Source organism: Xiphophorus maculatus, chromosome 2, assembly GCF_002775205.1.
Source record: "Xiphophorus maculatus strain JP 163 A chromosome 2, X_maculatus-5.0-male, whole genome shotgun sequence".
In the NCBI taxonomy this organism is placed as follows: Eukaryota; Metazoa; Chordata; class Actinopteri; order Cyprinodontiformes; family Poeciliidae; genus Xiphophorus; species Xiphophorus maculatus.
The window spans coordinates 27,593,424-27,620,472 of record NC_036444.1 but is presented as its reverse complement, the minus strand read 5'-3'; the positions used below and the strand labels follow the sequence as shown (position 1 = coordinate 27,620,472).

At 40.0% G+C, this 27,049-nt stretch overlaps 1 protein-coding gene across 3 annotated transcripts; it reads right to left on the bottom strand.

Moving 5' to 3' along the window:
- Positions 1 to 552: 552 nt before the first annotated feature.
- On the bottom strand, positions 553 to 27,049 carry LOC102226580 (AMP deaminase 3-like). Of its 3 annotated transcripts, none has more exons than XM_005807459.2 (16): positions 26,845 to 27,049; positions 21,986 to 22,053; positions 13,546 to 13,768; positions 13,267 to 13,423; positions 12,521 to 12,686; positions 9,840 to 10,059; positions 7,981 to 8,110; positions 7,683 to 7,877; positions 7,365 to 7,496; positions 6,016 to 6,179; positions 5,687 to 5,813; positions 5,419 to 5,582; positions 4,037 to 4,157; positions 2,915 to 3,088; positions 2,660 to 2,770; positions 553 to 1,232 (listed from the first exon to the last, which is right to left on the bottom strand). In XM_005807459.2, the coding sequence occupies exons 2-16, from the start codon at positions 22,041 to 22,043 to the stop codon at positions 1,053 to 1,055; spliced, it is 2,322 nt and encodes a 773-aa protein (XP_005807516.1). In that variant the 5' UTR covers positions 22,044 to 22,053; positions 26,845 to 27,049; the 3' UTR covers positions 553 to 1,052. The 3 variants fall into 3 exon arrangements, with proteins under 3 accessions (XP_005807516.1, XP_023207675.1, XP_023207680.1); XM_023351907.1 differs by having other exon boundaries at positions 26,849 to 27,049; XM_023351912.1 differs by lacking the exons at positions 21,986 to 22,053; positions 26,845 to 27,049 and adding an exon at positions 16,395 to 16,674.

Sequence of the window (27,049 nt, the reverse complement as noted above, 5' to 3'; positions counted from 1 at the left end):
TGACACCACTATTGATTTTAGATAGGTTTTGCAAACCACTGTAGTTTTTTTTTTTCTTTTTTTTTTGGTACTTCCACCTTAAGGTTGTAGCATTAACTGTAATTCCACTAACTGAAGTCCTTTTTTTGCTGGAGTACTTTCAGTCATAATGCTGTATGTATGTGTGGATGTGGATGTAATGAAATCGAAGCCTTGTTAATGTGCTATTAATAAAGAAGCTCGATTTTGCACATAAAGACTCCGTCGCCTTGCGTATTTACTTACTTAGTCATATTCTTCACCTGCGAATAGCTAAAAAGTCTTAAATTCATGTAGATAAAATTAATGGCCAAAAAATAAATGGATATTTTTCCAGGCTTGAATTTTCAATCTTCATGGATTTCTGTGACTCGAGACTGCTTGTGGCTTCCGCTAGCTAGCTAGCATTTTTGTATCTGTAGTGGGTGAGAGCATAGATATGTTTTAGATATAAACCTGTTTTCCACTGGTTTCTGTAAACTGGACGTGTACCGGATTGTCATTTTTCAGACAAACTGACGTATTAAACACTCATCTGTTTTACAGCCTTTATTTAAATTGTGGGAAAAGAGAAATCAGACATTTTGTAAAAGAACTATCCAATCAATTTTAACTGTTAATATAGTCAAACATGTTTTCATACTCAATAAATCATAAGTCTTTAGTAAAATCCTTGCAACAGCATAATGTCATTATTAATACTTCGATAAAAAAGTGACATTTCCCTCATTGAAATTCATAATCATACAGACAAGTTGCTGTATGATAATTGCACAAATGTAAAAAACTAAACAGAAAAACCTAACCAGATGAAAAGAGGCACATAAATGGTGATATCTGGACTGGTTTAAATCGCCAGACACATTACATACAGTCTTTTTTTGTTTTTTAGCCACCCCAACATTATGAGAAAAAAGTAGAAAAAAACCCAAAACCCAATAAACTGAATTTGAAAAAAAAAAAATATCTGCTGTCTAGTCAGTGTCCCATTGTCTGACGACGCAGCCCAGGCGTTTGGGTCGGACCCGTCGGGTCTAGAACTCGGCTGGGTTCAGAGCGCTCTCTGTCTTCACGGCGTCCACCAGGAAGCTGAGTTCATTACGCAGAGTCTCGTGGCGGTACGCCATGCGGATCTGGGCCACGTTGGTCCGCCGGATGTCGTTGCCTTCTGGTCCGTCTTGAAGGTAGTTGGAGCCGAGAAAATGTTTCTTCTCCTGTGGGTTTAATACATGCAGCCCATGAAGGAAGGAACATTCATGGTACAGAGTTTTTGTTGAGAGGAATCACGAGTCAGGTCAACGATCTGGACATAAACTAGAGGTTCATATCGATACCAAGTCTGTATCGGTATCGGATCGATGCTAGCATGGTAAGATCGATACTTTAGTCTCAGATTCCCTCTTGAAGTTTTATTTTTGGTATTCGAGTTTTTCAATTCTAACAAAAAAGGTGTTTAGATTTTTCTAAAATGTTAATTATTTTCATTTTATTTTTTCTGGAATAGATGCACAAACATATATTTTTTGTTTTTATATTCTTTTGTTATTGTGAAAATGTTATTTTGTCCAAATTCTGTCTGTCTTTGTTTTTTTAGTAAAAGAAAATAATGTTTTAAAGCAAAAACATGTGAAGGTCAGAGATTTGATGAAATGTTAAACTTGAATTTAAAAAAAGTATCGTTATCAGCAATACTGCTGCTGTATTTACTTAGCATCGGATTGATATCAAAATGTTCTGCATCGCCCAACTCTGACATGACATCAAATACTTTACAGTCTGGAACAGAACTTTTTCGCTAAAAGTTTAAGATTGTCTGGTTTCCAAAGGGCTTAGTAGTAAAGAATCATACAAGAAAATCAAAATAAATAAAAGGATTTTAATTTTTCCATTCATTAAGCCGAGTTGAATGTTCCTTCTCAGTGTTAAAGGCAGTACTAGTTTTGAGCACAAGATGGCAGTCTAGGTATCATCAATAAGAGAAAATGTATTTACTTATTTAATTCGAACAGAAAATGAAAAGTAAAAACAGGAAGGAAACTATAAGAGAAATATTGTCATCCAGCTGAAATGCAATTTTACACAATTTGTTCAAAAAGGAGAAGATAGAAAATAGATTCCTTTCATGCACATCAAATGTTTCTCTCCACATATCAGATAAACCTTAAATTACACATCTCATTTCTATCATAACTATCATTCTTTACACATTATTAATATGAGCAATTGCAGTTTAGGCCTTTGAGACAGACATCTACACAACATCATGTCCTATAAGTTCATTTTTGTGCAAGTTTTTAAACTGGTTTATATTTGTACTTTGGCCTTGACGGACATTCTTAAAACCAAAGTATTATCGTCTTATATTGTGGTTGGAATAATTTTTTTTTTAATACATATTTATAATTTGAATGTCTTTCCTCAGAGTTAAGTGGAACTGTAGTCAAATTCCTTATGTGCACAAACCCTGCAGTCAAAGCTGATTCTGATTAGAAAATTACAGTAATGGATACGTGTATATATTTGTCTTTAGACGTGACATGTACAGTAGTTGTTTCACGTCTTCAACGTAACAGTCTACAAAACAGCCAGAAAGTTGCCGGTTTCGTTGCTTTTAAGACGGAGACGATCCGTCTGTCTTTACCTGGTGTGAGAGTCCGCTCTGCAGGACGCTGTTCCTGGCGATCTCACACAGATCACATGTGCTCAGCTTCCACAGCTGCGCTGCTATGGCGTACTCCTCCATCAGCGCTTCCTGGACATTTATTTTTGGAGCATATTAGCAGCTAGACAAACAAAATGCACCTCAACACTCCTGCAACACCCAATGACGCCTGACCACTTGATAAGCCTCTGAGAGAAAGCAGTGTATGCACGCCAGTACGGCGATGTTTGTGACCTTGGTGTAGTGGAACTGCATGGGATCGTCGGTGGACAGCGACACACACAGGCCTTTGTGCAGAAACTCTCGCAGTGGGTTCTTGGAGTACTGGAGGAAGAGGCTGTTGTTGCTCAGCGGGGACATGGCGATCGGGACCTGGGCCAGGTAGTACAGGTACTGCAACACCGGACTCTAAGGAAGACAAGGACACGCATCAGGGATTACCGCTGTAGGTCAACACTCATTCGTCTATCAGACGATCCAGAACAACTTGCGTGGAAAGAGAAATCGGTGGATTTTTTTAAGACTTATTTGACACCTTACTGAAACAAACATGGGATGAAACCTTCAAAACAAAATCTGTTTTTTTAAGGTATGTAGCCAAAAAAAAAAATCAATCTCTCTACAACTCGTGTCTGTCTTACCGACAGAAACGTAGAGGCGTTTTATTGACCGGTGAACCAGACCAGACTTCACTAGAAACTGAACATATTACAGCAAAGTGGCTTTAAATCTCTTCTGTTGTTGAACATGCTGGATATGGAACCTTAGAGTTAAGATAAGAGTTTACATCATCTAGGGCAGGGGAGGAGGGTCAAACTCATTTTCATTTTTAGGCCACATCAAGATCATAAATCAATACAGCTTTATGGGTTGTATTGATTCAGTCCTTTAATCTGCTAATGTATTAATAAATAACAGTCTGCATTCGATAAGTACTTATAATTAAATAATGTTGAACATCTTTTTACATTGTTCTGTCCCTCCAGGATTTTGTGATTGTTTTTGTGAGTTTTTGAGATCAAAAATCACAGATTTTGTGATGGTAATTTAGAAATATTTTCACAAAATTTAGAAAAATTTACACTTGCGTATGATGTCAAGTCAAATGTGACTTGATAACAGATTATAACTAGACATCAAGTAAGGTTGAGGCAACAGTATCGCAAAGGTGAGAAACACTGCCACCTGCAGGCGGGATGCTAAAACGTTTATCAAAAACCGGGACCCCATTGATGTAATTTGCCACGTGAATTTAACCAGAATTTTCTCCCTGGAAACAACAAATTGTGCTTATTGACTGTGGCTTTATGAATTCATTTGCGGTCACCGAGTCGCGTCATGGTAGGAGGGTTGCACCTTCTTGAGGTTGAGTCCGTGGGAGATGTTGTCTGCGGTCAGGAAGGCAGAGACCAGGTGGGTGAGGGAGCCGGCCTCTCCACAGTGAGGACGAAACTGGAAGGTGTTCAGGCCTCGCTCCCTGTGGACAGAAACATTGTCAGAGTCACGTTGCCACGAGCTTCACTTCGGATCTTTTTAGTTGGCTGCAATCTCACCACTCTGTATTGTGCTTTCAGTAAGCCTATTTCAGACCTTTTAACTGAAACTCTATGTATGGGTTGTCAATAAGAGCTGCATTCAAGACGTCACTCAAATAAATAACAGTAGTCCTGGCAACATGTGACGTGTTTAAAGCTTACAATAGCTTAATAGCTATTAGCTATTAGCAGCTAATAGCTAGCTTGAAAGCGCTAAGAGCAAGGTGAACTTATAACCATTTCAATCTCAAAGATTTTCACAAGTATTTCCTCATCACACTTGCGCTAAGGGCTTATTTCCACAAAAGGTGACGGTCATGTACACAAGAAATAAAGGTGGGAGGTGATTGCGCTAGCAATTGTCTGCCCCACTATCAGCCGCTAGGGCTAACCAATAGCAACAGCAACAAATTTTAGCAAAACCCACTGATTAAATTTTGTGTATGTTACCTAAACAATAGTCATTGTTGTCCAAATCCTTGAAACAATCTTTGTGATTACGCTGCAGTGAGCACATTCCACTAATCTGCTCGTAGCGGAGCTAATTTTTCCATTTAGCAAATTAGCTTATTTGCAAACTGTGAAACCGTTTAACACGTCTATTTATCTATGGCGCTTCAAAGATAAACAATGAAGCACCAATTTACTTGGCAGTTTTGTAAACTATGACTACAGTTTGACATCTGTGTATTAGTTTTTAATTCTTGAAGCAGTTAAACGTTTATATTCAAAAAAGCAGGTGAAGACTGTTCACACAGCAGTCTGGTTCCTTTCCTCATATTCTCCACCCATGATGCCATGATGCAGTGCACCAAATGATGTCTATTATGTACCCAGAATGCATCACTGTAGAACTACAGATAGTGGTTCAACGCTTAACAGTTTAAAATCTACTGATGTAGCAACAGAGTTAGCTATACTCAACAACTATTAAAACTGAAAGCATAAAGTAAAGGTTTGTTCTGAATAATTTAAAATTTAATTCTGCTAGACAGTGGTGCAACACATGTCATTAAAAATGGTGAGTATGAACATAGTTGAAATTAATGCTTCTGCTAAGTACCATGTTGATACAGCTTGTTAGCAGAGCTAACATTTATGGCTAGTGCTTCAAGGTTAGCGCAACTAACTTTTTTAGCTAGCTGTGCCCACATTGTGCTTGCTTTTTTCCCCCAATCGGCTGCACCAACAGGCTAAACTTACTTGCGCAGGTTGTTGAGCACCATGATGTTAGCATACATGTAGAAGAGGTAGTAGGTGTATGGAGGGTTGTTGTCTTCGATCCACTCCTCAGGCTTCGGGCTTTTGTAGCTGAACATGTGGTTGCTGTGTTTGGACTCGTCGTCCACGCTGTCGAACCCCGTCACCTGCAGGGCGACGGAGGCAAAGTTCACTATTACGCTCCGCCAGATGTGGAGAAATCTTCCACGGCTTGTCTTTTCGTTCACTTGGGTGTTGCGAAAGGACGTACGTATTTTAGGAACACGTGGATTATTTTGTGCTTTTGAGGGTTGACGGTGGCCTCGAAAAGTGGAAGGAAAATGTTCTCGAGCATCTTGGCGAAGTTCGGCACCAGTTTCTTTGACCTGAAGATGTCACTGCAAGACAAGTAACCAAATAAAACCCGTCCTAAAAAATGAACAAATCAGACAGTTGCCTTTAAGTAATTGTTAGGTAATTGATCTTGAGTTTCTAGGTGATTACACTTTCTGAGTGGACACCATGATGTATGCTAACATCATGGTGTCCTTTGAGGGCAACGGTCTGTGGTTTGCTCTATAAGTAAGACTGAGTGCTTACTAGATCCTTGGAACCTGGATCATCCATCTCATGTTGGGGGAGTGGACCTTCTGTTGGATAAACCATGTGGCGAGGTTCTCCCACTCGCTGGGAGATCGGCCGTAAATCGACAGACGGGGTTCAGCATACTGATACTGGCTCTCCTCCAGCTCTGCGGCAACTTCCTGAAACAGACACGCAAACCACACAGGAAGCCAGTGAGGCTGTTTGATAAGACTGAAGTAGGCACTTGAAACCACTCAGTATGTAAAAACAGCAGCAGAAGTCTCACAATACAGTGCAGAATGTTTTTAAAAGGTTTTATTGGCTCTAGTGACCTTTATTTGAGAGAGGTCAGACAAGAAACTGGGTAATGAGAGAAGGGGAAGACATGCGGCAAAAGTTAAAAGGCCGGGAATCGAACCTGTGACGGCCACCTCAAGGACTAAGGCCTCAATATGTGGTGTTGTGCTTTGCCCCTGTGCCGCCACAGCACCCAGGATGTTTTTTCTTCTTATTAGAAACCCTAAAAAAAATTTCTAGTAAGATTTTAGACATGTAGGCACAACCTATAGGGTAAGTTCTGTTTCCTTGGGGTGTGAATATGGTGCGACACAGTGGTCGATTTCTCTCAGCCACTCTTCAAAGTAGTAGAGTAACTTACATCAAGTAAGTTAGTTGATATGAGCTATCTCAGGTGGGAGGAGTTTCTGTAACTGGTGGTTAAATGTTAGGCTGCTGGTTGGTCTGTCTGTCTGTCTCTCTCAGTCTTTGAGTCCCTGGAAAAGATACTTCACCTGGTTTTCCTGCTGGTCAAAGGTGCATTAGAACCTCACCTCTGCCAATGAGTGAATGTAGAGCGTTTCAGGGTCCTCTGGACTAGATAAAGTGCTATAGGAGTACATGCCATAAACCATTTATGAATCCATACATGGCTACAAAAAAAATAACTGCTCACCTAAACTTTTCCATATGTAAGGTCATTTATTAAAAAAATTCCTGAGGTGACCCTAAGTTTATCTTAGTTAATCTTAGGGTCACCAGTTTGAGATGAGATTTATTTTAATGTTCTTTATATGGAGTGCCAATAATTGAGATTTGTTTCGTAAATAGAAGGCAACCCTTGATGACTTCTCAATCCCATATAATATCAATACCTTTCTAAAGTAATGGCCCGTGTCATTGTTTTCTTGCCTAAAACATCATTTGGAAAGAAAAAGGTAGTGATTTATTTTTCCCAAAATCACTTTTGGTAAAAAATGACATAGCCATGATTATTGACTAGAGTCCCATTAAACCTCAGGACAACGCCAGATTTGCCCAGCAGTAACGAATGACATCATCTGGCGCCGGTGCTTTTCCTCACTCACCTTGACGAGACGCGCAAAGTATTCTCCTTTGATGTAGTTGTCGGTTTTCAAGTAAATCTCTCGCAGCTCGCTGGCTCCAACAGGGTTGTACTTGGAGTTGAACTTGTCGAAGCGGTGGAAGGTTTGTCTTCCCTGCCAGTCACAAGAGAGCATGTGAAAAACGGTAAATCAGAACTTGGCATAGAACAGGCATCAGCTTAAACTCCTTCGCTTTTGTTCTGAACAATCAGAAGAACAACAATCCATCAGTACATTCCCCTTTATCTGCAGTCTGAGCAGTTAACATTAAAGTGGTTTTCCAGATGTTTTAACTCTTACAGCGTGGACGTCCAGTGAATCCACCGTCAGGTCATAGGGGTCCATGTTGAGCTTCCTGAAGACTTCTTCCAGAGTTATCTTCTCGCTGCCTTTTTCCAAGACCACCCGGTCTGCCTCATTTTGGTACGATCGCTTTATGAATTTCAGCAGATGCTTCTGATTCATGCAGGCGGCAGCGTGTATATGTGTGTCCACCTAAGTGTGACCAAACAGGAAAGTCGGACCTTTTCTTGCGCCGTTGCCCATTTAGACTTCAAAAGTAAGGAAGTTGGACCGGATGCCAAAATTGCAGACCAACCTTTCTGACGTTGTAGAAATCTCTATGTGGAACGCGTTTTAACTCTTTCATCTCAGCCATTTCATTTAGCATTTCATGAAGGTAGAATTTAGATTCCAAGAAGTTCAGCCGTCTGTGGCAGTAGGTTTTCCTGCAAAGCCACACAATAGACAGAGAAAGATTTCATGTGTTGTTGGGAATTACTGAGTGTGAGAAACTTCTTTTAATCACTGAACTGCAGGGACGCAAGCCTCTAATAAACAGGGATGTACCGATCCAATTTTTCACTTTCAATACCAATACAGATATCTGAGGTTTAGTATCAGCCGATACTAATCTGATACAAAAAAAACTGTGTTGAATTCCTTTTTTAAACAGAAATAAATGTACTGTAGGATACATTTAGTGTATTTCCCTATTCTGCACCAATACAGCAACACTTAAATACACCAATAGCATCAGAAGCTCAGCTAAAACATGTAAAAACAACACAACTTTAACCAGGTTAAAGTTAGGAATGTAACAGAGTACAAATCATAGGGTTAGACTGAATAGATCTGCTGTTATGGCTCGAGTACCTTGTCACCCATATCCAATCTAGAATTTTTTTCAATATCAGAAAAAAATACAGATACCGATATCAATATTGGATCGGTGAATCTTTACAACCAGTACAACCAGTGGTGGGCACAGTGGAGCTAATTTATCATTCAGTGCATTAGCGTCTTTACTAACTTTGAAAAAGTTTAACGCATTTTGCTTCCCCTAAATTTATTTTTTCCAGATACAAACAAAGGCACTAATTAACTTTACTGTTTTGTGATCATTCAGTTGAATAAAGTTCACTGTTTGTGTTCAAGTTTAGGTTATCGACTGTTAAGAATTATTCAAGTAGCCAGACGTTTATAGTTGTGCTCTTATCCTGAAGTGTGCGAAGACTGTTTAAGCAACTCTTCACATGTTCTTTTTTTTTATTGAGCAAGTGGCAAATATCTAAAAAAACCCCAAAAAACTAAAGAGTACACTTACATGAACCAACAACCAGTGTTAAAAATACAATTAAAAAAATGGAAATATTCACAAATTACTGTGAGAGCCTCCTCACATTCCCCACCATTATTGTACAGATTTAAAATAATAAACAGTTTAAAAAAATTTTGACCGAAGCCAATTAGGTAAAAATAACAACGTAGCTACCAATACTCAAAAATCAGCAACTGTAAAAGTGACACCACGAGGTCTGTTCCAAAGAATCACTTCCTGAGGCACAACTGCAATGTTGCATATCTGTGTTGAGGGTAATATATTGTTTCACATATTGTTTCGTTTTAACATGGTGGATATCAACATGGATGAATTCAGCACTTTTGCATTAGCTTCTGCTAAATACTTGTTGGTAAAACACTTTAGTGTCGTTTATGAGTCTTAGTTTAGTTTGTGATTTTTAGTTAGCAGTGCCCACCACTGGTAATGACTGAGATGACCATCTTTCTTCAGATGCAAATAAGATTACTCTTTGTTTTAGCAATTAAATTTTTTTTTTTTTAATTTATGCCGGTTTTTATTGCATTAGACATGGTATTATAAAACTACAACTTTTAAACATGCTTTCATGCTTTACCATTTCACATATTGGTTTGTTGTAACAAGCTGGACATCATTATGGATGAAGTACATTAGCATTAGCTTCTGCTAAATGCTCGTTGCAAAATAACTTTAGTGTAGATTTTACCCCCACAATGGTTCCCATCTGTCCTGAATTGCTAAAAATAATTTATCTTTGCCTAAGGTTGGGGAAATGACTGACACTACCAGCTGAGATGTAACTCCCTCCATGATCTCCGCTTTGTGGAAGATGTTGAAGCGTTTTGTTCACTCACGTTGGCCCATCAGCTATCATTGCAAGTACGTGGCTCAGATCGATGGTGAAGGTCTCCAGGTCAGGGTAGGGCAGGCTGAGGGCTTGCTCTTGCTTCAGGGCCTCAGCGTTGGCGTAAACATGAACTATTCCATCCTTCATCTTCAGCTCATAGTTCAGGTTCTCAGGAATGCCCTCCATGGAGTACGGGTCCTCTCCTTCGTGAGGGCTAGGCCAGGTGTCTGCACAGGTTTGGAATAGATGAGCAAAACATTAAGCAATGCTGCTTTAAAGTAAAACTGGGTTAAAAGACAAATCATTGACTGAAAAAGACAAAAGCAGTCTTTCTGTGGGAAAGTCAGTAGCTGCATTTACATTGACCATATAGCGGCACAATTTAACATTTTGAAAATAAATTTGCTGAATTTAAAAAAACTAATTTCTAGATGAAAAGTTTTGGCACTAGGATGAGTTGACAGGGTTTTTTTGGTTGTACTGATATTAGTTGATTTAACATTTCCTCCTCTATATTCACTGACTGGTAAACTGTGGAATGTGTTCACCGTTTTCTACACTGGAGGTTAAATTTACAACATGAGTACAAAGTAAAAACAATCCAGTCGTACTTCTGTCCCAGTCTGATCTACAAAACATTTCCACTTTTACTTTTCACTCTTGGCTGTTATATTGTTACCTTCCTAAGATAATGAGCCTAAGGTGTTTTTTGCCAAACGTGATTTTGGATAATAAAAAAAAAACATTTTTGGCAAAAAAAAGAAAATGACATGGGCAATTATTTTAGGAAGGTCTCAATATCAGATTTTAATGAATGTCTTGCACTGCAAATCACTTAGATTTTTATACATTATTAACATTTTGTCACCTACTATGAAGTGTAGGACAAAAGCCATTGTCAGCAACTTAAGAACACGTTTATATACAGTATATCGCCAAAAGCTCTTATCCATCCGCCTCCACTTCAACTCCTCTGGGACAGCTTTCAGCATGGGTCTGTATGTGATGAGGAGAAGAACTGGCTCGACGTTTCCACCATTATTCAGCCTAGTTGTGTTGCATTTGACTGAGGTCAGGAAGGAGTCATGTTCCAGTCAAGTTCCTCCAAACCAAACTTGGTCATCCAGGGGTTTATGGGCTTTCCTTTGTTCTCATACAGCTGAGAGCATAAAACTGTCTAAAATATTTTGGTGTACTGAAATGGGAGTTTCTTCCACCACTGCATTCGATGGGTTTTTATTGCAGAAGGTGAAATAAGCTTCCGATGCAGCTGATAAGCTGCAGAAACTAATTCCACAAAGATTTCTATGCACTCTTCTCAAACTTATATGAAAGTCACATTAAGTTTGAAGGTCTGAAGCCATTGATTTTGCAGAAATTTTACATGTCTGAAGGGGGCAGTATTTTGTGTTTTCCGGGCACATCGGTAGTCCCATTTTATAGCCTAATAAAGCAACTGCGTTGCCTTCAGCTGTTAAAAAAAATGCTAAATATCTCAAATATGACTTTAAAGAATGTTATTTTTTTAATTTAATGGCTAGAAATTGGACCTCTGTCTCTTTAAGAGACTCCTGCTCTTTCTGAAACTCCACCTTCAGGAAGTCATCACTGCAGCGCTCCTCTTAACTCTTTAACAACATCTTTACCAGCGTTTCACTGAGAAGTTGTTTACATAATGAGCTCATCAGACGCGCTGTTCCACCAGGCGTTTGCTGATTGCTGCTGGCTAGTCTGGAGGAGCTGAGTGTGGTAGTCGTGGGTGGGGGCTGCTCTGTGAGGCAGCAGCTTGGAAACTGCAGGAGGAGCTTCGTCTCAAAGGCGGAGCTATGTCCACTCAGACATTTTGCACAGCTCGATGGTTGCCATGGAGATTGAAGGATTTCTCAAATATTCATGGAAAAAAATCATGGCAACACTCCAGATATGTTTTTAATGAGGTAATAAAATTATAATGTAATGTAAATTGTATTCTTCATGGTGGAGTTCCTGCTTATCCCAATTGCTTCAGCTTTGCTCCAATACCATAAGAGTTGACTGTGGAATATTTAGTAATAAAAAACAAATCATGACTAGACTTGCACAGGAGGTATACAGTCAAGTCATCTGACTGAAATTTACTTAACTCCTTAGATTCTTTCATTAATGTCTGTAGAAGCAATCTGCATATTTAGGTGTTTGTATTTGGGTCAGATGGCGCAATGATCAGGATTTTCATGCCTTGGGGACACTGTGTGTTTGCAAAATAAAGTTACTCATGTTTTGCAGGAAAAAAAAAATACACAAAAACTGTACGTTAGTTCATTTCTACTTGCTTTCACCATGTATGAATCAAGTCTTTGTACTCAGTAAACTTCTGGTTGTGTGTTCTTTCATCTCGAACCAGGAACAGCCTGACTGGCCTTGTGTTAGACACACACTGATGCACATAGAGAGGAGCTTAAAATAGCAGTGAAGGATACTACTTTGCATTTTATCTTTACATACAATACTTGAAATAGAGCTTGAAACAACAACAACAAATGGAAAGAATTTCTCCCTGTGCCGATACATTGTCAGAGCTCTAGATGCATCCGATGAATGTAAGAGCGAATGCCTGAAGATTATAGCATCTGCAAGAGTAGGAGTGCAACTCAGTAAATGTAGCGAATGCTTTGATGGAGTAACATTAGGTAAAAGATCTTACTGTACCTGGCAGAACCTCGTCGTCTTCGCTCCACTTCAAGTTCTCTCCATCGCGAAGGTACTTCGCAGCGGTTCTTGGGAAGCGGTGGTAGATCAGCTTGGAGTATTTCTCTCGGATGACGAGGGCTTTAAAGAGACTCCTGGCTGCTTGTTCGTAATCCTCAACTGTTATCTGGAAACATTAAACAAGTTTAACGGAGAATTCACACCGGTACTCTAGCTTGTTACTAGGTAAATGAGTAGAGTTTCTAAGGAAACTCTAGCGCCACCTAAAAACCTCGGTCTTGGTTTGACTGAGGTGAGTTCAGATGCATATGTGAAAACCAAGCTCAAAGGTAGTAAGTGAACTATAGTGCAGGGCGTTCTGGGTAAATACAGCCAAAACAAACGTGAGTGTAGCAAAAGCTGGAGAAATGGCTACTTTTGTCTTTTACCAAAAACAAAAGAGAAATCCTACGACATCCTACAGACTGTCCCTTCTTTCTTGGATTTATAATTGTGGCCCCTAGAGATTTTACACACCCTTACAAGGAGTGATCTGGGTTTAATAAATGTAATATTTTGGGTCATTACAAGTAATGACAATTATAGCATAAACTTAGGTAGCAGGTCAAAATGTTGCACATCCAGTGGTTTTCCCTGGTCTCCTTTAGCCTCCTTCACGTTTCTGTCATATCGTTTCTGGTTTGGATCTTCATCATTTATCACGGTGCCTTTTTCAATACAGACTTGTGTGCTTAAGCACCACGCACCCCTGCACAGTAATCCCCACTGATGGTAACTCTCTGGTAGTCTGGGAAGTTTTCTGGGAGAGAAGCTTCGGCCCCTCCTGGAGTGGGCTGTGGAGACGCCCTCCAGTCATCCTGCATAGATATGGACTGGGAGCGCTTCAGCAAGAAGGTCTTCTTCCTGAAAGAGCAAGCAACGGGATCACATGACGAGCCAACAGATCACTTTAAGGGTCATGAAACTGGAAGTTTTCCCTGTTGGGTGGAGAGTCATAGGTTTCTGAACACTGATCCATGGTGTACCTCTTCACTGATTCCTGAGAGTGCTGCTCGGCCAGCTCCTTTTGCATCTCCCGCTCCCTGTCCTCTTTCAGGCCGATGGGACAGTCCTCCGGCACGCTGAACAGGGCCATGGCGTCTTTGGTGTCCTCCTCTCTCAGGGCAGAAGCGTACACTTTCTCCGCCATCAGCCGGATCTTCTCATCCGCTGCGCTCAGAGACATCTTCGGGAAGAGCCTGGCCATTTCTGGAACAAGAGTAGCATTTTAGAGAAGTTCTGGGATTCGTGTCATAAACTATCACAGGTAACTATTTTGCGGTTACCAGTGATAGACCCTGTCCATGGGAGCCCTTGAGCTTTTTACCCTGTGCACAGTCCGGCAAGGTTGCACTGAAGCCAACTGCACTTTTACACGTTTTTGTGTGTATGGTTTTGGGAACTGACAGTCTGACGGGACAACCCCATAATTTCTCCACTGTCCAACCGTGACATTTGCCGAGCTCCTCCTGAGTGTTGTGCTAAGACCCCGAGAGAGGTAAGGATCATTTCATAAGAATCACATGTATATTTGCATTAGTTTTTATTTATCTAAGCAAGCTGCCAACATGACAACATTATTTTAGAGATGGCAGTAAACACACGTATCAAAGATAAACCAGAGACATCTGAATACGAGTTTTTGAGGTGGGAGTTGGCGGATGGTTTGCTGAGCTTCATCTGAACTCTAGTTTGTAAACAACTTCCAACTGACTGCTCATGTTTCTGCCCAACATCCCGGCCAGGTTACAGTCAACACATTTTACATCGGCACTCAGAGGCCCAGTACTAGTGTTTCCTCTCGGTTTGTTGAAAACATAGGGCCACAATTTACTCAGTAGACAAACAGAAGTGCATCCCACAAAAAAAGATTTTTCATTTGGAGAAACATGCATTTTTTTTCTTTCCCTTTCTCAGTTTTTCACTGCTTTGTGTTGGTCTGTCACATAAAATCCCAGTAGTGTACTCTGACGTTTATGGGTATAGCTGGAACAATGTGGGAATGTTACTGAAACATGAGCATAAAACTCCAGATAAAAACACAAATGTAAAGTTTTAGTGGCTCCTGGGAGATTAATGCGAGTCCGTTTGGGCTGCAGCACTCTCCCAAAGACATCATAATAAAACAGTCTGGTTTATTTAGGCTGACCTGGATCTCTTTTGCATCCGTGGCATGACGCCTGGCGCTATATTTACCCCCAGCTTCTGTGAATTTGTATTTTGATCAGATCAGAAGAACAACAGGAGAGTTTTTTTTTGTTTTTTTAGACGACTCAGCTGGCGGGCCAAACCGTCCCTGCTGTGAAAGCTTCTGTTGCTATCCAGTACCAGAGGAGGTGTGTAGCTATTCTGACCTCTGTGTCATCACTGTTACTGGTGTTAATGTTGGTCTGTGGGCCAGTCTTTGGGCCGTGTGGAGTTTCAATCAACAAGTAGGACATGAAGACGTGTGTACGTCCCAGAGTATCGGGTGACTAACATCCCGGCTGCAGCCGCCACAGGCAACGCTGTCAGAACTTTGAACGTTCTTGGCTCCCCAGAAACGACCGCAGGGCTATTTACCTTCACACTGACACACTTTCTAAAGCTTTCATTCTGGCCGAGCTTCTGACCACGTGCAATTCACTCCTGTACCGGAACAGCTGAGCCGCCGGCAGGATGACGGAAACGTTTCCTTTTAGAAGTTCAAAAAAAAAATAAGTAAATAAAAAATACACCCAGAAAAACAAAACCTCTTGTAAAAAATGCGTAGATATGTTGAACTTTTTTATGTGTTAACTTGCAACCAAGGATTTTAAACTATTAAGGTAGCTTAAAGGATATTTTATCGGTTGAACCAATGCAAAGCAGCGCAAAAATAGTGGAAGAAAAATGACAACCACACATAACACTACTTCACAAATAAAAATCTGAAAGGTGTGGTGTGCAGAAAGAAAGAGAGAGAGAAATAGAGAAAGAAAAAAACAGAAAAAATGAGAAACAGAGAGAGAAAGGCAAAGATAGACATTATAAATAGAATTTTTTTTAAATAACAAAAAGAAAAAAAATCAAAAGAAAGAGAATAAAACCTACAATAACATGGTGTGCACGTAAACTGAAAAGGCTGGACGAGATGAGCACCAACCAGATTAGACTCAGGCTAACTCCAGAGGAGCTGCAGAAAGAGTTCAGCTGTTGGTGGAAGAAAACCATTCCAGCTTTAGACAGAAGGTTATCACAAACACCTGAAGAGGAGAGCAAAGTTTAACCTTTGGACTGGAAAAAAACTCAACTCATCACTGTGGATGCACCATCACCATGGTGACAAATGGTGGTTGTAGCATCATGGCTGTGAGTTATCAGGGACGGGGTCAGAGCTGATGGGATGATGGAAAGAACTAAACACAAGGCAAAACTAGAAAAAAAAACCTGTTACAAGCTGTAATACAGGGGAAATGGACCGGTTTAGAGCAAAACATTCTCAGTGGGTGGAATGGCCCAGTCAAAGCATAGAGCTAAAGCTGTTTGAGAATACATGGCAAGACTTGAGATCTAGAACTGCAAAGCTGGTAGAGATGTAAATTGCCAAAACCTGCTGCTGTTTGTGCAGTATATTCAATATCCAGAACATTTGTGAAGCCACTGTTCATGAAATGATTTCCCATTTTATACAATATGAATCGTCACGCTTTAACCATCATGAAACTGAGAATAACATGTTCCCAAAATATCGCGGCACTTTCGCTCCCGGCCAGTAGGTCATGAAAGTCCATCCTAAACAACACTGATAAAACTGTCATCACATCCGCATCACTCTACAGATCCACAACACGTCCGATTCCACTCCGTCTCTTACCTTCTGCAGTGATTTGAGCCATGTTTGTTTGTTTGTTTGTTTGTTTTTCTCACTCTTTTTTTCCCCTGCTGATTCAAACACCTCAGCTCTCATAAGAGTGAAAATCACTATCTTAAAAAAATAAAATAAAATGTCAGCTTCAGGTTGCTGGTTCTCAACAGAGGGTTTCTGCAGACACCTGGCAGTGTCCTGGACGTCGGAGGTTTTTTTTTTGTTTTTTACGCCTGTGATGCTTCTCGTCGAAGCGTCTGACTGCGACTGGGCTCTGTCCCGCTTTGCTCCGCTGTTTATGCCCTCCAGTAACAGCGCGCATGAAGCAGCTGCTAGCTGCTGCTGTCTTAAGTGTCCCTTTCTATCCAGCTATTTTCGGATGTTGAGAGCGTCATAGCAACAGCGGCCTCTAATCTGAGCTGGCATGGCCGAGCGGGGCTGATAACTCGGGCGGCTGTCTGTGGTCCGGGTCAGCGGGAATAAAACGTCGGGGCTCTTTAGGTCACGTCAAGGTCCTGAGAATAGATTTCAAAACGCAACGCTTTGTGGAGAAGAAACAAACTCAAGGGCCCAGATTTCCACAGGGAAATTTGGGTTTTCAGGAGCATGCCCCTGTTTAATGCTGAGAAGAAATGCTGGCTGTTGGATATTTTGGGTGGAAAAACAAAATGACTATAAAAGACAAATCCTGAGAACAATGCAATACTGAAACGCAAGGGAAAGGAACATTACGCTACGTTCACACAGCGGGTAAAAGCAGCCCAAATCAGATTTTTTTTTTTGCTTTGCTTGTTTTTTTTTAATTGGCCATATGAGATCTTTTCACGCAAGCCTCAACGGCACCAATTCTGATGTTTTTATCCCCCCCCCAAAAAATCTGATTTTAGCCATTTCCAAATGTTTTGCTAAATTGGATGCAAATCCAAATGTTTCCAAACGCCTGCTGTCTGAATGGCATTTCAGCCGACATTTACGTCACTGGCGTGAGACAGGTGCCGCAATTCGGCACCGGAAGAAGCCAGATCAGACGTAAAAATAATGGCTGAAAATCAGAATTATGAAATTATGAAAGAAGTCTGTAACTGCGTTTCCACTGACCTTACAATTGTGCAAACTGGGGTTACGAAAAAGGAAATGGAAACACGTCAATTCCGAAAAATCCCACGATTTTTGATAAAAAAGCTTTTCGGCCATATCAAAATAAGTGTATTTCACAAAACTGAGATTGAAACAACCATTCAGCTGTGCAAAGCATCTTTTTTTGCATAACATGAATCACGATCAACAACTGAACTGTTACTACTGGCAGAAAAAAAAACAAAGAAAACAACAAGAAGTCGAAATATCGACAAAGTTTTGCACACATTGTAAAGGAAACAGCTTTCATCACATCACAATCCCACCACTCCTTCTCTACAGAAATTGCAGTCAATGCTCATCAAGCATTGACTGCAACCTTTGTCTTATGATCTTGTGACAATCCTGTCTGCTCCCATTGCTGAATAAACTTTAAAACCCTTCCATTAGCGTTGTGTCCATAAACACAACGCTGCTGTGTGACGTCAACATTCTTCTTCTTCTTCTTCTTCAGGGAAGCAAATCGTTACAGAAGTCTAACAATGATCGTAAAAAGTCAGATTTCAGAAAAAAACAATCAGAATTGAATGTCATGATCTGCTCTCAGTCTCTACTCAATACCTTTTTCATAGCGACCTAATTAGGATATACTGTACATTTCCTGGCAAAAAAAAAACTGGAGAGTAACTACTCAGGGATTGTTTCAGTCAATATTTGTCAAAGAATGAAGAATCGTTGGGAGTTTTATGAACTCCCACATGATGCCAAGGCAGGACGCTACCTGTGCAGTAAGTCCAGTCAAGAAACTTCCTCCCTACTACTCTACAGACATTTGTCTGAGGTATTGTAGACCAACTCGGGGACTGATCGGTATGAAGTGAAAACCTCAGAACTGAGTCAGGTCTGTGAATGCAGAGGTTGCCAACTTTCTGCAGGGTCAATAGCTCAACACTAACTACTTCTGCTTTTCAGATTAGCTCAATAACGGCTTGAGGAGATGGGTTTCCATGGCCACGCAATTGCTTATGAATCTTAACGTCACAAAGTGCAATGCAGAGCGTTAGTGGTGTAAAGAAACGCTTTTCACTGTTAAAAGAATAAAATGAACTCTTAACGTCTCCAACGCTGGAACGCCTGAGCTGCCTTGATGATGACATGCATCTTATATTTCACAACTTGAAAAACCTGGTCAAAGCGCTGTGCAGTCAGAAGGAAACAGTTTCGTGATTCAAACTTTGCGTCAACTGTTTGATGATGGCCACTTCCTGTTCCAACGTGAACAGAGCAAGCGCCACAGGGTCGGAGATGAGCAAGTCCAATGTGTTGGAATGTCACTGACCAACAGAGAACCGTCAGGGTAAACCAGAGCAGGGCCTGCAAAACCAGGCCTTCTCATCCAACATCAGTGTCAGAACAAAATACACTTTTTTCTCACTGTCTGAAGTTAAATCTGACCAAACCTCTTGTTTAGGTTACAATTATTCATATTTCTTAACACCAGAAAACTTAATGAGAATATTTTTTGGAGATGTATTTTTCTTGTAGCTTTAATCGTTTGCATGCATTTGGTCAGTATTGGGGATAAATGTCTTCTAAACTGTTTGATTTGGGTTAAACTTTTTGGGTTTCCTTCCACAAGCTTTGATAATATGGCACAGAGGGTTAAAACTTCTCTTTAGAAAAGTTGCATTAACTCATTAACGTGTCCAGAAATGTGTCTAAATTTCACCAACTTAATCTTTTATTTTGAAAGCTGAAAAGAATCTGGTGCATGACTGAGCTCCATCCTGTAAATCTGATCTGTGAACTGTTTTAAGACCATGGATGAACATGACTCATAATAGAATATTATATCTCAGTGGCAAAGTCCAGCTGAAATACAACAAGGTACAAATTCAAATTGTTTTTGGTTCACGGATCCAAATCGGTTTCCTCTTATTAACCGGAGGACAATAATATTAATTACGTGCATGTGACTGAATCCTCAAGATTGCTTTTCAAAGCCAGGATATGCTGTTAAATAAAGCAATTTCATATTATAAATGTTTTTTTATCAAAAAGTAATGATTCTACATTTCCGCCAGAAGCAAAAAAAAAAACACGTCTAGATATGCTTATTAAAAAAAACTCAATTGATTGAACATTTCAGTTAGTTTTAGATAACGTCTTGTTATTAATCACACAAACAACTGTTCACAGGTTTATGTAGATGTTCCTTCAGTACTAAAACGACTCATTGAGGCATTTATGGCTGTTCTGTGGTATATTACAAAACAACAGGTGCACTTATGTTAAAGTACAGTGCAATGCAAAACACACTGTGATGCATTACCAGCATGTATTGTTATGACTGACTAAACTGTCAGCTTTGACGTAAATACCTTTTCACTATGGCAGAAAGATATCAGGCCTTTGCAAATTTCTGCTGTTTTTGTTGTTTCTGTCACACTTAAAGGGTTTTTGATCATCAATCCAAACCATTTGGGCCTTATGTTGAAAAGTCCAACATAAGCTTTAGGTTCTCTGTACCCAAGCCAGAGAACTGGTTGTACCGGCCCTTTGGCAACAACAACAAGTGGCTGAACAACTGGCAGCCAGTTTTTAACAACTCTGCAGCTGAATCCTGGAACACTTTAATTCAGAAACGCTGAATTAAAGGATTTCCAGCCTGAACAACCTCTTCAGGGTCACGTCACAGCATATACATCGGAAAGGTCTAGACTTTAACTAGGCAGCTGAAGAAAAAACAACAACTTTTGGTTGAGACATTGAACTGGTGTGTTTACTGGTGTGTTTTGGACCCCTGTGTGCTTGGTCAAGCATTTCCTTCAGAATTGTCTGAATGTTCAGGCCATAACTCTGCCGCATGTTTCTTCTTCTTCTTCTTCTTCTAAAATACTGTTAGTTAGAGGCCAGACGTGTATGGGTGCTCAGCCCAGTTCTTTTGTGACCTGGATGAGTCATTGATGCACTCTTTGATTTGGTAGGGCTGCCACTCCTGCAACGGTTTGATGTTTTAGCTTTGTTTAGCTTTCCAGACTGATGCATGTCAGTGATCTGTACCTATGATATGGTGTTTACATTCTGATGTTTTCACATAAACACTCTGTCGGGCTGAGGTTGACTCTAAACACATCTTGTATCAAGTACGTAGTACAATGTAGTTTTTCATTGATGTTAAACTTGTTTCTCCGTTCAGCTTTTTTCCCCCCTCTCTTTCTGCAGGTGTAGAAGCAGACTTCTACGGTGTTGTCTTGCATTCTCTCTCTATCCTTCTTTTTCTCCTTTCTCTTTAAACCTTTTCCCTCAGTTTTCTTTTACATCTTCCTGTCCATTACATTTGAAATAAACCCAAATTAAGTTTTATTCATAAATATCAATAAAAGTTACTTTGGGTTAAGTTTTAACCCAAAGTACCGCATCATAGGAAAGGACGAAATTCTCCACTTGTGACAGTTAATCTTTTGGGCTTCACCTTGTGCCAACACTCAGACAGAATACGTCGAGAGAAAAAAAAAATTCGTTCCTCCTTACATCAGGCCTGATGTGTTTCTTTTTAAAATCTTTTGTCCATTGTTCATGTTCTCAGATAGGTTCTATTGAAGTGATTTCTTATGGGGAAATTGCTTTTCTACAAAAGTTTTGATAACTTTTTTCCCCCTTAGTGAATAAAACTTAAAAAGTGTGTTTTGTATTTACTCGGGTTACCTTGATCTGGGACCTGAAACATTATGTGTGAGAAGAAATCTGTTTGCTAGCCAGTACTTTCTCTCAACATTAGATCCAAGAACTATTGGTCTGTTTTGGATGAGCTAAATATGGCAAAGTACCTAGACATGTCACCATCGACTCCACCGGATGCTTATTCTTTGTCAGTCATTGTGCATAAGCATGAAAAAGAGTCCAAACAAGAACTGAGAGCAAATATACACGTCTCTTAGCTCACAGTCTTCAAGTATAAACCGAAATGAATCCAAAGATTGCCTAAGATTATACAAACCAACATGAAAAATGTTGCAACTAAAAACCTATTCCTGTTTTCGGCTGCAGGCTTTGGGCTGCATTTATTAATAAATATACATTTTAAAAGAAAAAAATTGCTTTGGTCTGTTTGTATGAGTGGCACAGAGTGCAGTTCTTTGGTTTCTTATGTTATGGGTCGCCTGCAGTATGTTGAGCCAAGCTGTTTATGAAGAAACAGAGTTATATTTCTAATATCTTTGATTTATGAGGCATCCATGCAGCTACATCTAACAGGAAACCACACACTCCTTCACTGGAGCAGAGCATCTTCATGCATTGATATAATTTTTTTTTTTTTTTTAATGCTTTGACTTCATTTCTCGTGTATACATGCTGCCAACAGCTGACAAGCATGTTCCTGTTGAGTATTAATTACTTCAATGAACAGAGCAGGGATGCTGACTGGAGCTGTAATGTTCTATCACACCGTGTGCTTCTTATCCTCCCCCCACCCCCATACCCCCCTACCCCCGACAGCCACATGGGGAATTTTGACTCACCTTTCCCGAGGCATGGTGTGGACTGCTGCTTGAAAAACGGAGTGTCCCTTCTCTTCATTTTGATTCACCTAAAAGATGCAAAGTTTTGTTTAATACAAATTTATACATATATATATATATTTTCAGTCTATAGTTGGCTTATATTTATAACACTTGAACTCTTCTACATATTTCTTTATTCACTTCCCATAAATATGGGAAATACAAAAACACCAAGAAATGTATTTTATACTCATTTTAAATGTTGGATCTTTTCTTTGTTCCAAAACTTAAAGAATTTTTGTTTGCTTCTTTTTAAGTCATGATCAAATAAAGTAATTTTATAAAAGGAAATCTTTTTTTACTTCAACAACTTATCTTTATTCTAGGGGCAATTTTGCGCCTGCAGACGAATTTTATTTTGCAGGAATGGGGCCAGAACCGGTTTGTTGTTGGAGGATAAAACTCCAGCTCCAGGGCTTCCAGCTCCAGACACTGACTGTTCTCCAACGTTCAAATGGGCTGGATCATTTCCTGAGCATGAAATCATCTTCCACCGAGTCCTTATAATGACCTCAATTGGTCCAGGTGTGTTGAAGTACAGCCATCTACCAGCTGCCGTACATCAGCTGAGTTTCCATTGACAATGTTTTTCACTACTTGAAATTTCGAAAATAAATTGGCAAATATTGAAATCCGCCAATTTTGAAACATTTTTCGCTAAGAAGTTTGCTTCTGTGATGAGGTGGTTTTTATTATAAGACGTGTTTTTCAAAATTGGAGTGTTTCCATTAATCAGATTTATTTTTGTAATTCCAACTTGTGCAGTTATATGTTCAGTGAAACTGCAGCTTTAATTGTAATGCTTTATGTTGGCCTGCCGCATACAAACCCGATGAAACACATGCAGGTTCGGAAATGCAACGAGACACTTAGAAACGTTCAACCTCAATACTTTGGAAACCAAATAATGCAGCTAATAAGAAACATGACCACATATATAAAATGCAATCTTACATTGCAACCCAACTGTGACTGGGAAAGCAGACTCCGTAGAACAAAAACTATCATCTGTGTTTAAACCAGAAGGTTTAGTTGGCTGCACTCTCTCTTCTTGTCTCGCTGCTTTGCGAAATTGTCTTGCGTTTCACACAACGAGCCACCGTGCTGAACTGTGGCTTCTGTCTGGCCAGTGTTTGTGAAACAGATGATGACTTGAAGAAGACAGAGGAAGCCAATGCCGGTTGATTGAGAAAGTTTCACTTCGAGTGCTGGACTGGTTTTAGAAGAAGTTCCTGCCTTTGTGCTTCGCCACTTGCTTCTGTACCTCTAACACTACGGCATTAGAAAGCAGCAAAGTCACTGCTCATTTACATAGATAGCTTGGGGTTTGAGTGGAGTTTGGCTTCTCAGAAGAAGCTTCAAAGGAAAACTTTTAATCTATTGTCTACATCTATTGTTTAGGCCTGCAGCTACTGGAGATTTGGAGGTAAACCTCTTAATAGTCCCTGGTGGTTGCAAACAAAACCATGAAGCTGATGCTAACTTTAGCATCATCAGCGTTCTCACAGTGCTCATTAATACCCAAAATCCTTCCAGATACCAGATTTAAAAGTGCTGCACTTGTCTTCAAGTTTTGTAGTCTAGTTCTGTCAACCAGCCTGACTCGGACTCTTTAGTCTATCAGTGCAACGGGACAACGTCTCAAACATAAAATTTGCCCAAGCAATACTCATTTCCTTTGCCGATTTAGCTTAGAAATAATATTATTTTACCCAAATGTTCCTTCTGATTGGATTCCGATAGAGAATTCGTAAAGAGAGCCAAACTTAGGGTGTTTGTAAGGAGTCCTTCTCCAGCCACCAAGAGTTTGCGCTCATCATAAAAGATGAATCATCAGTGAAAACCAGTTTAAAGGTTTATGAGTTCTAAGAAGCGTTGCTGCAATGCCAAGAAAGGTTTATAAACATTTTTGAAAACAATACATCTTTTTCTAATGTTCCAGTTTTGTTCAAATATGAGAAAAATAAGTGATTTTAAGTGACGATTTTGACCAAAATCTAAATAAAGGAGAGTGTGAAGCTAAAGGCAGACATCTTCTTAAGTGGAGCTCATAACATTAGTGTAAACAGACTTGAGCAGACGATGTCCCATATTGACTGCAACTGTGAAAGACTTCTTGAGACAAGACGAAATATTATTGCTTAACAACGTGAGATCTGGTGGCGCACCCCTATTCGTTACAGCAGATAAGATATTGACAGCTAATACCCTCTGCAGAGAACCCCACTTAAAAAAAACAAACATCTAACCCACTGTTTTAATGGGAACTCAAGAGTCAGTAGATGTATGGCAGATACATTTAATCCCATCACCTGGTTGGAGCATGCTGACAGTTGGGTTAGATGCTAAGTCCAACACGTCACATAAGACACACATTCATGTACAGGCACAGTTCATGTGCAGGGAGAACAAGCAGCCTCTTTGTTCACTTCCTCATATTAAATTGCAGCAATAAATGTGATAAATGTGTAAAGTCAAATTTCTAGCCTTTCATTACATTACCTGATCAGAGCTGTTTACTTTGCTTGGAAAGGCTGGTTTGTAGAATGAGGCTTTTAATGCTGGGATGTCCAACTCCACTCTTTAAGGATTTAAATGCAACAGCTACTGTACGTCACATTGAAATCCTTAAGCCAGAGAAAGTGAAGGCAGTTCGCTCCGGGTTCATGGAGCACAGACTGACGTGATGCTACCCCTCCCCCACTTATTGCTGCATGACGCTGGCTGCTTACACACTTTTTTCCTCACCTACAGATAAAGACAAGCTCAGCTGTTCGGATATAATTCCATACATCCAAAAGAATCAAAAATCAGCCAGAGCCTTGAAACCTAAACTGTTCTATGTTTTCAATAAAACAAGAAAAAAATTATAATGAATTTTAATTGTAAATTATAAAATATAATCTATTTTTCAATCATTAATATAAAATATAAGTTAAAATAACTTTTTGAATGTGCTAAGCTCATCTTTCTGATTGGCTGCCAGTCAAAGTTATAAAGCTGCGTTCTCCCTAAGCTAACATAGCTAGCTTAGCTTGTTATGCTAGCAAGCGCGAAATGGAGACGTTTTGTCAAGAAAAAGACCGAGGGAATTTTCCAGCACTAGACACAAAGAACCTAACAACCCATGGGCAACTAAAGTCAGAAAATATATGTAATGGTGTGACAAATAAAACACGTTCTTGCATAACTCATTTATTTAAAGTAGCACATCCACACGTAGGGACACGGTACCGTATTCTTTAATGTCATCAGCCTCACCAGCGCCATCCAGTGGCGTGGAGTGATATGACACAACAACATAAGGCAGCATTTATGCTAAACGGAAGCTGATGCTGTTTGGAGGGCCATGAAAAAACTACAGTTGGCATAAAAAAGTCAAAGCAATGAGTGACAGCTCTCTTAGACAACAAACTGCAGGTTAGTCAGTCGAACAAAAAGTCTCACAATTTAACTAGCCCAGTTTAACTCCATGAAAAGCAGCAGAAAAAAAAAAGTTCTGTCCAATGATCAGCTCATAAAAACTCTATTAAATTTTGCATGTTTTTGCTGTTCTGTGTATTGTAATCAAAATGATAAAAGTAAAGGCTACACATAACATTAAGATAACTGTAGCAGTCAATATGCTATATGTTTTTTTAACAGCAGGAGGAACGGAAGGAATCTATACTACAATGTTTTCATTATGCTAAATGACTTAAATAACTTAATACAAGCTGCTCGTCTTGCTAAAAAAGTTACTTTTAAGTTAGTACACTTGATATAAGACAAAACTCAGATATCTGCACTAGAAACTAGACCAAAAACAGTTAGTAAGAGTGTTTTTACAGTGTACAAAACATTTTTTTAAAGAAGCACTTTCACGTACGTATTTGGTTTTTTGCTCTTCTCTTTCCTGTTTGGTAAACTGAGAATGACAGAAAGGAATATTCTGTAAATTTTATCTGTTTTGTTTGGGGTTTTTTTTTACACCAAGACCCAGAAGGTGCAATAGCTAACTTCTATTACCCTTCCTCCTCCCTCATGACTCTGTACTTCTGCAGCTGCCCCACGTCAGAACAACGACAGCTTTACTCGCACCATTAAACACTGGCAGTTCTCTAGATTTTTAACTCTCCCAGGAATCTTCACAGGTTTTCTTTTGTTTTGTTTTTTTATCTGGTGCAAAAATCCATTCAGACGTGAGATTTGTCAAGACTTGTCGGGTTTGTTTGTCTGGCTCTCCATCGCATGCAAACTCCAAACGATCCCAGGGGTTAACACTCACGCTGTCAAGTTCATTTTAAGTGAATAAAGTTATATCTGTAAGAATCACATTCTCTTATGTACCTGCCCAGGCTGGTCTTTCTCTCTTTGTGTGTGTGTGTGTGTGTGTGTGTGTGTGCGTGTGTGTGTGTGTGTGTGTGTGTGTGCAGTGTACGAAAACTGGCTCAAGAACACGCCCACACTCAGAACAAAAACAGAACCTCTAAAAGTTTTTGTTTTGATCCAGTTGTCCTGACGATCGCACCCACGAGACTGACTTTTTTTTTTTTTTTTTTTTGGTGATTTTTCTAAAAAAAAAAAAGAAGAAGAAGAATATCTTTGCTCCAAAAAAGCAGAACTTCCGATTCAAAGATCTCCTGCGCTACAATAAAAAGTAGCAGAACTAAAAACTGCGCTGCGCATCTTGACCTCGGATGCACATTGCAGCCACGTTTTGATGTTTTATTTCCACCCAACGGACTCTGCCGCGCCAAATTCACGCGTGTGTGAGAGTGATGAGAGCCTTACAGTTAGCAGTACAGTAAGAATGCCGGGCGTCGCCCTGTACTTACTTACTGCCGGGTGTTGTCCCTGCAGGGCTGTGTGTGCGGCGCTCAGACCTCTCGGCGCGGCTCGGAGCCTGGTTAGGATCAGCCTCCAGCAGACACGCAGCTGCTTCACCTGCCTGACCTGACTGGTAAACTTGCAGGAACCCGGAGAGTTTCAGGAAGTGAGCCGGGCGGTGGAGGAGGTGCCGGAGGAAGGCCTACATCTGCA